Source organism: Canis lupus, chromosome 13, assembly GCF_003254725.2.
Source record: "Canis lupus dingo isolate Sandy chromosome 13, ASM325472v2, whole genome shotgun sequence".
NCBI classification, from domain to species: Eukaryota; Metazoa; Chordata; class Mammalia; order Carnivora; family Canidae; genus Canis; species Canis lupus.
This window is the reverse complement of record NC_064255.1, coordinates 15,758,163-15,768,901: the sequence shown is the minus strand read 5'-3', so window position 1 is coordinate 15,768,901 and position 10,739 is coordinate 15,758,163. Positions and strand designations below refer to the sequence as shown.

At 36.1% G+C, this 10,739-nt stretch overlaps 1 protein-coding gene across 1 annotated transcript; it reads right to left on the bottom strand.

Annotated features, from left to right (window-relative positions):
- Nucleotides 1-538: 538 nt before the first annotated feature.
- On the bottom strand, nucleotides 539-1,031 carry LOC112662516 (60S ribosomal protein L11-like). Its single transcript, XM_025451070.2, has one exon. The coding sequence runs from the start codon at nucleotides 996-998 to the stop codon at nucleotides 591-593; it is 408 nt and encodes a 135-aa protein (XP_025306855.2). The 5' UTR covers nucleotides 999-1,031; the 3' UTR covers nucleotides 539-590.
- Between the last annotated feature and the right edge of the window lie 9,708 nt (nucleotides 1,032-10,739).

Here is a 10,739-nt window from a genome sequence, read left to right as displayed (position 1 = left end):
AGGTCTCCAGATTTTGACAAATGGATACAGGACCATACAGAATGATTTTATTGCCTTGACAAAATCCCTTCTGCTTTACCTGATCAAGTTTCTCTCCACTTGCTGAATGCCTTGCAACCACTGACCTTTTCATCATATGTCTAATTTGGCCTTGCCAGAATATCATATAGAATCATATGTAGCCTTTTCAGACTGGCTTCTTTCACTTAGAAGATACACTTAAGATTATCAGTATTTTTTAAATGACTTGATAGCTCACTCTTTGCTTATCACAGAAAAATATTCCATTGTCAGGATATACAAGTTTTTTTTTATCCATTCACCTATTCAAGGACATCTTGATTGTCTATTTTTTTGTGATTATGAATAAACCTGATCTAAATATCCATATGCAGGCTTTTAGGTGGAAGCTGCCTGTCATCCAAAGTGACTATACCATTTTGCACTCCCAGCAGCAGTGAATGAGAGAGTCTCTGTTGCTCCACCTCCTCACCATCAATTGGTACAGTCACTTTTTCTTAGATTTTAGCCCTTCTAATTTTTTTTTTCACTGAAAAGTTTTTATTGGCCTTTTGGATAGAAACGGGAATTTATTTGCTAGGAAGGATGATCCCATCATACTTCTGCTGGAACCAGCGCATGGCTTCCTCTTTGCTGATTCTGTGTTTGGCCCCAACGCAGCCTGTCCTGCGCGTCTTGTCTGCGATGCTGAAACCTGGCCTACCCAGCACCACATAGAAGTCCAGGCCGTAGATACCAATGCTTGGGTCATATTTGATCCCCAGATCGATGTGCTCCTGGATCCCAAAACCAAAGTTTCCAGTATCGGAGAAGTTATTTTTTCTTAACTCATACTCTCGCACCTTTAGACCTTTCTTCAGGATTTCTTCTGCTTTGGCCCCACGGACTGTGCAGTGGACAGCAATCTTTTCATTTCTCCTGATACCAAAGGATCTAACCATGTACCTAGTTTTGGAGAACACTGGGGTCTGGCCCATAAGCTGCTCCAGCACCTTGGCCGCGCGGGTCAATGTATGACCCTTTTTTTTCTAATAGGGGTGTACTTGTATCTTGTTTATTTTTATTTATTTTTTAATTGAAGTTCAATTTGCCAACATATAGTATAACACCCAGTGCTCATCCCATCAAGTGCCCCCATCAGTGCCCGTAACTCTGGGAAATGAACAAAGGATAGCGAAAGGGAGGTGGGCAGGGGATGGGTAACTTGTATCTTGTTTAAATTTGTATTTCTAATGACAAATAATATTGGCAATCCTTTCATATGCTTATTTGTCATCTATGTACCTTATTTTGATAAAATGTCTATTCAAATATTTTGTCCATTTCACTTCCTCTGTGCTGCATGTTTACTTATAATTGAATTATAGTTCTTTGCATATTTTAGTTTTAAAAATACTTTTACATACTATTTTTTAAAAAGGAAGCCTTACTAAAAAAATAAAATGTACTGATCAAGCACATCATTGGCTTTCTGTCTTAGTGTACACAAAAGGAGGATTTGTGAATTTGCTACTTGCTCTTCCTTGCCACTCACACACTAACTTAGTATTTTGGTTAATAATGCCTCTTGCAATCATAACTACCTTTGATATTTATAAACTTTGTGCTTTCTCCAGTCTCCTTTCATGTAAACTCCACAAGGCCAGACTGTATTTTGTTGCATTCTCTATTTTTAATCATAGAGAATGATGACCACTCAATAAATGTTGGTTGAATAGATGAATGAATGAATGAATGAATGAATCCAAAAGTGAAATAGTGATTGCATGAGTCGAGTGGAGAAATCGTTCGACAAATTTACCAATTTTTTCACTTATATACAGATGTTCTGACATCCTGTTGAAACACCACCATCAGCAACTTATCAGATTGTTTCCAAGTTAACAAATGCTATTTAAGGGAGATAAGGACAGTATTGGTTTTAAATAGGCAGTGCTCTGGGGTTCTTGAGTGGCTCAGTCAGTAGAGCATCAGACTCTGATTTCCATTCATGTCATGATCTTAGTGTGGGATGGAGCCCCACATTGAGCCCCATACTGGGCCTAGAGCCTGCTTGAAATTCTCTGTCTCCCTCTATCTGTTCCCACTCCTGTACTCAAGCTCTCAAATAAATAAATAAATAAATAAATAAATAAATAAATAAACTATGCCCAATGAGATCTAATTTAACTATGCAACTGAAAAATAATGAGCTTAGGGGCCTTGGGTGGCTCAGTTGGTTAAGTATCTGCCTTCAGCTCAGGTCATGATCTCAGGGTCCTGGGATGAGCCCTACATCAGGCTCTCTACTCAGCCAGGAATCTGTTTCTCCCTCCCCCTCCTCTCCTTTTACCCTCTCTTTCCCCCCACATCACCCCATGCTTGCTCTCTGTATCTCTTTCTCTCTCAGATCTTTTTTAAAAAGACTATGGGCTTGAACAGAACTTTTCTTTTGGGAATCCCCGGGTGGGTCAGTGGTTTAGCACTGCCTTCGGCCCAGGGCATGATCCTGGAGTCCTGGGATCAAGTCCCACATTGGGCTCCCTACAGGGAGCCTGCTTCTCCCTCTGCCTGTCTCTGCCTCTCTCTCTCTCTCTCTGTGTCTCTCATGAATAAATAAATAAAATCTTCAAAAAAGAACTTTTTATATCTTTGTGTGTGTGTTCATAAAGACACAACTTATTTAATAGGTATGCACAATATTTAAGTCATGTCTATTATATTCTTCAAACAAAGGAAATATTTAGAAACATGATCTGGTTAGCATGAAGGTTATTGAAAGAAATATTTACCTGAACCAGCTTCCTAGTAAATATGGTCTTGCTGTTGTTGTTTATTCTGATACACTTGCATGTTTTAGGTGATGGCTGAAATTACCTACAACAAACCTTGAATCATCCTGTGTAAAGTATTTTACAAAACATGCTACAATTTCTAAATCTGGAGAGAGAAAAGAGAACATACTTTTGATAGGAATGAACAAATACAAATATACTGTGAATTCAAATAGCAGACTTATCTTCGTGGAAAATAAATATACAATGAGATCAGAAAACAACACGGGCAGTCATCTATGTTTTGTTCATGTGCTAGAATGCACATTTGAATACTCTACCCAATACTTAGTATAATGCCTTAGCAGATTACACTGTATGAATCTATATACTATTCTACCAATTGCAGGCATTTGGTCTACTTATCTCCCTTCACACATCTCATTGTAGCATTTAACCTGAACAGATTCAATTGATATTATTTAGAGAAAGACACAAATTGGTTTTGAAAGATTAGAAATTTCAACTTTGCTGCTGCATAGTACATTCATATGAAAAGATAGTGAGACTCAGAAACACAGAAATATGTGACCTATTGACATAGCAAATATGTAACATGAGTGGGTTTTTCTAGTAACTGCATATTGACAAGACACTCATTGTATAATGAAAAAGGATTTTGCTTCTCTTCAGTGTGTTTGCCTGAGAGTGGCATGTGATGATGACTCTGGGTTCCATTTTTTTAAATCACTTAGTGTATTCATCCATGAGGTGAAAACTACCATCTCACTCAAGCCCATTATACAAATTAGAAGCTTTTGTTCTTTTCATGTTTTGTTGGTAGGCATTAACATGGACACCATGAACATATTGAAGCTGGAAGTAATGACATGAAATTGCTCACATCATTACTTTAAATTGAAATGCAGACAGTTCATCTGCATAGAAGTCATGAGACTCTCTTACCTGGAAGATTAAAAATACTGAATATCAACACTTCAATGACTATAAAAACCCACTACATTTTAAAGCATTTTTTCCCTCATATGCTATGCGTATGATAATTTTTTTAAATCCCTTGTATTCGTCTCTAGTTGCTTCAGTTCCTAATTGGAACTTGTGTCTGGAACACCAGCATTTTGAAATAGAAAGCATATCCTCTTGGAATAGAGGGTGCATTCATTTTTATTTTCTTGTGTTACTATAAATTAACTTTTTAGTTCATTATTAAAGGCAAAATAGGTATGCATCATTAGCTAAGCATTAATGATCCTGCATTAGGGGAGAAAATTTGAACTAACCAACTTTCTACAATCAAAATTATTTTGTTTAAAGAAAGCTTCTCATGAATACTAGGTGAATACTTTAAAAGATACATAGGTGAATACTTTAAAAGATCATTTCTTAATAATACTAACTTATAAAATCTGCTTCAGTGTAAGAGGATGTTCAGAGAAAATATGGCATTTTATAACACAAGCTATTTTAAAGCAGATGGGCTATGTCAATCTCCAAGACAGTTTCTGCACTTGTTCCTATAGAAATCATAAATGTGCCAGAAACTGTGGGGATGTCATGCTAGCAAAATGTAATAAAACATGGGACATTTTTCATTTTCTGAGAATATAATAATAGTAATAACTGTGCTTTAAAAGCTCGTTCTTACTAATCAAATATGCAGAGTTGATAGTCAGCTCTTGAATCTTTTTGAGTGTGTGCTTTTGAAATTATTACCCATTTACAGAATCATGGAAATATGCTAAATCTAATATCTTAGTTTTACACAGTATGAAACTGAGGCTCGGCTGATGAATAAAAACCTGAAAGAAGTAAAGAGAGGAAATTTCAGATACCCCACACCCTTCACCTACCCCTGACCTTTCTTACCTACCAGCCTCATATCCTTTGATTAAGCTTTCCTGTGTTATCAACAGAGGTGAACTTTCCATACTCTTGTCTAAATTCAGTCATGCCACTGTGTGTCATAGTTCATCTTGCCTACCCATTGGGAAACATTGCAACAACTTTCATCTTATTTCTGGCATCATTAATCCTTGCTTTTTACTGGACTATTGCTGATTCTCCAATCTTAAAAAAAAAAAAAAAAAAAAAACAAAGAAAAGAAAAAGAAAAAAAAAAAGAAAGAAACCGCCTCCTCCTCAAAATTCTCTTTACCTGATTTTCAGATCACCATATGCTGTTTTCTCCCTTTGCTTATTGCTCTGTCTCCCTGACCACTTAAGTGTCAGAGGTCTACAAAGTTTGGGCTTCGGTCCTCTGTCCTATACTCTCTGTCCTGATACTTTCATCTGGTCTTTAAGCTTTGAAGATTATCTTTGTGGGGATAACTTCCAAATTTACATCTCCCAGCTACTTCTCTATTGAAATCCAGTCTCATGTATCCAACTGACTACTCGTCATCTCCAACTGAATGTCCAATAAATGTCCCAAACACGACAGTCTGTATCTAAACTCTTATTTTTTTCTTTTTACTAAAAGCTGTTCAACCATAGTCTTTCTTATATCAATAGATGGCAAATCCATCCTTCCATATGTCCAAGGAAAAAACTTGGAATCATTTTTGACTCCTATTTCTCTTACCTACTACATCCAACCCATCAGAAAACTGTGGCTTCAGTTTCAAAATATATTCAGAAGTTAACCATATATCAGAATTATACCACTGCTACCCCAATCCACATTTTCATCCTCTCTCACCTTAGATCTCTACAGTTGCTTCCTGACAGGTAATGCCAGCTCTAGTGACTTGCTCCTAGGGAATCTATTCTCAATACAGCAGCCAGAATGATTCCTTAGACACATGCATATCTTGTAACTTCTCTATTAAAAATTCTTCAATAATGTCCTTCTTCACAAAGTCTGTGTATAGATATACATAAGTAAAGATATGATTACATTTTAAGACAGTCTGTTAAAAAATCCAAGATATTGTAGAAAGGCACCAGCAATCAACCAACTTAGTTTTGGAGGACCTTCTAAGAAAAAAGTAACATCCACTCTGTGAATTTAAAGATGGAATAGGCATTATTCCAGAGACTGGATGGTTGAAGGGGACAGATCAGCATAGAAAACACTCAACATTTTGAGATTGTACTATGTGGCAAGCACTGTTTAAAATACAAATGGTTTACATCGATTTGATCATTTACTTTTCCTTACAAACCTTCCAAGTAAGTAGTGTTATTATCCTTATTTCACAGATAATGATAGTGATGCACAGCCAGCTATTGGTAGGGCAAAGATTCAAATTCACTTAGTATATCTTCAAGGTTCAGGTACCAACTACTGTAATTGGAGAAGTTAGCAAGACCCAGATCCTAGAAAGTCTCAAGGTCCAAGTTAAAATTAGACTTTGTCCTAAGAGTGTCATAGGAGATATTTTTCCTACTTTGGAATGATCAGTAAATTAAAAAAAAAAATGAACTAAGAAGAAATTGCACAGTACTACCTTCAGTTTAATAAACTGCCTAGGTTAAAATAAATCCAAACTCCTTTAGTGGACTTGTGAAGCCCTATATACATTTCAGCCTCCTGACCTCATTTCAAGCCATTTTTCACTTTCCCCACCCACCCTTCCATCCGTTGCCTTTGGATTTCACCTAACCTATGCTCTAAACTCTGGGTTCACTCTTCCCAGAAAAGTGTGCCTGCACAGAAAAACTGCATACATTTGACAGATGGAAATCTTCCAGCCTGGGTTAAGACTCTAAAAGCCCATGGCAACTTGCTGCTTCCTGACCCACCTGATTAGGTCTTCGATGTATTTCCTCTTTATGAAAAAAAAAAGAAAGAAAAAAAAAAGATCAATTCTTTTCGCCACATAGAAACCAATTACCAATTATTCAGTGCTCAGGTTAATTATCATAGATCTGGGAAATTTCCTCTAATTTTTATCTTCCTTGTCAAATGCATACAGATAAACAGCCATGTGTTATTTAGAATGGGCTAGGTTATGCTACCCTCTCAAATTCCTTGAACTTGAGGCTTCACACATCAGTTTTTTTTGTTTTTGTTTTTGTTTTTGTTTTTGTTTTTTTTCATTCTACCTAAAGGCCATTGTAAGACAGTTCTGGTGGTGCGAATGATCAGACTACCTCTATCTCATTATGCCAAAAATCTCAACTTGAGCCTTCAATTTGCCATAACAGAGAAAGAGAGGTAGAGAATGATCCTTTAGTTCAAAAATGCTTCTGTCTAGACCTGGAACATGTCATTTCTGCTTTCATTTCATTAGCCAGGACTTGTAATATGGCTTTGTAACAAATCATATATGGGACCATTGAGAGTGCTTCCACAGGTAACTATTAAAATGAGGTAGTGATTAATTCATCTCTTATCTAATTCTTGCCTCATTTTATGATAGCTATGTGTTTATATATCTGTTTCTTCATTAGAACTATGAGTTCCTGGAGGGCTTTTTTCAAACTCCAAGTTCAATTAAGGTTGATTCCGTTCACTTCCATGAATGTTGAGTTGCATCTATTAGACATGGTTTGTGTTGTAGTCCGGTTTCCAGGAAAGAGACACAGAGAAGTTTATGAGGAAGTGCACTTGGAATCAGTAACCATGAGAGGGTGAAGATAGCACCATTAGGCAGAGGGAGTGGTTGAGCTCTGATACAATCCCAATGGAGATTTCCAATTGACTACACTGGAACTCTAAAGCTGAGATAGCCCTTTACAGTTGTCCCAGTTTGAGGTTATGGGTCCAATTTTATATGCCAGCATGTGCCAGTCAGTGGATGTATGCTGCCAGAGGGAAGGGGTATGTGATCTTGAATCAGGAGGTCTTCTTCAGCTGAGGGCAAGTCCTAGAGGAAAAGCTTACAGTTCTACAGGGACATCTTGGTATAGCACAGTGCCCATTACCATTTAACAAAAAAGTAAGGGTGCCTCTTTACGTGGTATATTGTAACTATCCTATATATATGTAAGTGTTATATTGTCTTACAGTGCTAACAAAACAGGAGCCCTGTCTGCTAGCCTAATAGACTCATGTTGTTTAAAACTGGAAATTACCGTACTTGACAATTTGAGGCCTAAGAGTTTGTGACTTTCAGTTTGTTCACTTTGTTATAAATCAAATTCTAATATAATTTTTTAACAATACATTCAGGATCAGTCTAAAATTTGGTTTCTAAATGGTATAGACAAATTCCACATTTTCATTTTAACATATATTTACATCCACAGCTACTCGGTTGTGTGGGTAATTTAAGCTTCTGAGTTGAGAACTGGTTTCACTGCTTTTTATCTTTTCAAAAATAGCTCATATGAACTAATGTCTAAATAGAATTTACTCAGCAACATAAAAATATGTTATGCCAAAATAGAGCCAGAATAAAGTAATCGGTAGCTTTTTAATAGGCTCCAATAAATGAGAATGAGTTAGGATTAACTTAGCATTTAAACTGACAGTGCTAATTTTATGTATGCTATGCAAATATTTTTTTGTAATACCACATGATTTATTTAACTTTTCTCTACAGGTTTTCTTTTTCTCTCTTTAAAATGGAGGTTTTAAAAAGCCTAGAATAAAATATGTGATTGATAAGATATGGATGCTTCAAAACATCTCAGACTGGATTTGTCTTACAAATATGTTTGCTGTTCTTCCCTTTGAATATTCACAAGTAGTATTGCAAACACAAAATTGTCTGCTTTGGCCAGTTAGTTTGAGGGCAATGAAATAAAAACACCAAAAAGACAGATCTTTATGGTAAGGTCACTACAGTGCTTTAGGAGACACAGGTATTTGAATGCAAGAGTTCATCACTGTATGATACTATAATGGATATAGATTCAGAGTACCATGGGAAATATTATAGAGAACAAAAATTCTATATGTGAGAATGTTGAAAAGATGAAGTAGTTAATTTTTTCACATAATAAAAAAAATTTAAATTTTAGTGGCTTCCAAAAGCAAACAATAACTTTCATGCTCATGGTTCTACAAGTTAACTGTGGTTTAGCTGATCTTGGCTTGTTATGTCTGGGCCAGGCTTACTTCAGGCTTCCTGTCATGTCTGTCCCATATGTGTTCATCTTAGACCTGGCTGAAGATTGATGACTGAAGTGTGCTCTTCTCATGGAAAATCACACACACGCAATAGGCTAAGCCAAATCATAGAAGTGTGTTTAAAGATGCTGCTTACATCCCATCCACTCATTAACAATCCATTGGCCAAGGAAATCTAAGGTCAAGCTCAACATTAATGGGACAAGGAAATATAGCCCACCCAAGCCAGTGAGGAGTCACATGAGCAAAGTTACATGAGCCATTCATGAGTGTAAATTCTATAATGGATATTTGATTACAGAGCCAGGAGCAACAGTCCAATCTATCACAAAAAGTTTCAAAGGAGATGACATATCTGAGCTGGGTCTTGAAGGAAGAGTAGGAGTTTACAAATTCAAATCTACACTGAATCTAAATCCAATATCCTGCTCTGCTACTTTTCCTACAACTTCAAGTGATTTAGTTTGGAAAACCTATAATTGCTTTATTCTTTCCAAATAACCACATTCCACAATCATCTGAAAGTTGTTCATCCTCAATGTCATTGTCAAATTCACTTATCTAACCGCTGAGTTAATAAACTTCCCTCCAATCATCCAAAGCTCTTTTGTTCACTGTCTGCAAAGACTTCTGGTGCCTTTGAGACTGCTATTTCTAATGCTTATGTCTGTAGCTTTCCAACTTTCTCTCCAATTATTTGCAGATCTTCAGGACAACTAGTGTTCATAGTATTTGCTCTGATTTTTTTCTTGAATAGTTGTGATTTTTTTTCATGATATTTCTGTCATTTTTCATTATTAATCACCACTATAAATCTGTTCTCTTTTTGCTTTTTGTATTATAAATAATTATTTTATTTATGTATAACCCAAATATCACTCCACCCTTGAATATACATCATCTTAAGTTGACTCTTCAAGAATCCTCTGAATTGACTTATAGATATAACTTTTGATTCAATGTAGTCAGTTTTTTTTTTAAAATACCGAGCTGTAGATAATACTGTCTCTGAGGGACAAGAATAATAAAATGAGATTACTTCCCTCTCAGTATATTTCTTCGGTTTTCTACTATCATTTATATTCATATCTCAATCATTGGATTATTTGAAAAAAAATTAGCACTATTGCTTGTTCCATATATAGTTCCTACTTTTCTCTGAGAAAAGTGTTTTTTTTTTTTTTTAAGATTTTATTTATTTATTCATGAGAGATACACAGAGAGAGGCAGAGACACAGGCAGAGGGAGAAGCAGGCTCCCTGCAGGGAGCGGATTCCCAGGTCTAACCAGGATCACGCCCGGGGGCTGAAGGTGGCGCTAAACTGCTGAGCCACCTGGGCTGCCCAGAAAGTGATCTTCATTGGAAAAGAGCAGTTAGTTGAAAAAAAAACCAACTCTCTTAGAGATAGGAGTTAACAGGAGTTGTAACAAAAAGCAGTGTTCAGAAGAGATAAGAGTCTGTGGACTTAAGATCAGCAACCAGAAAAGATCATTGAGATTCATGAATGTAAGAGAAACACTTGCATTTCAATGAAAAATTAAAAATTGTTGTCGAGTTCAGGCAAACTATTAATGCATATGTAATGTGGAAGCACAGAACTCCTGGTAAGAACTAGCCTTAGGCAAGATTTCATTTTCAAACAGAGAATACTTTATATTATGATTCTATAAATGAATGTTGTCTAAATATTTTTGTTAATTGCAGAATATTTCACGATAATAAGGATCATCAAGTGTTGAAAAACGTAGTGATTCATTTGACATTGAAAAAAAAAAGAAGTACATGTATTTTAAGCATAAAAATTAAGGCTGTTCTGGGTTTGAACTACATTCACACTTTGGAAATCAGCAAAAATCAAGGTCCTTCACCTTACCAGAGGGTAGGTAAAGAATTTTCCTAAATATTTTGCAGCACAACTGGAAGGA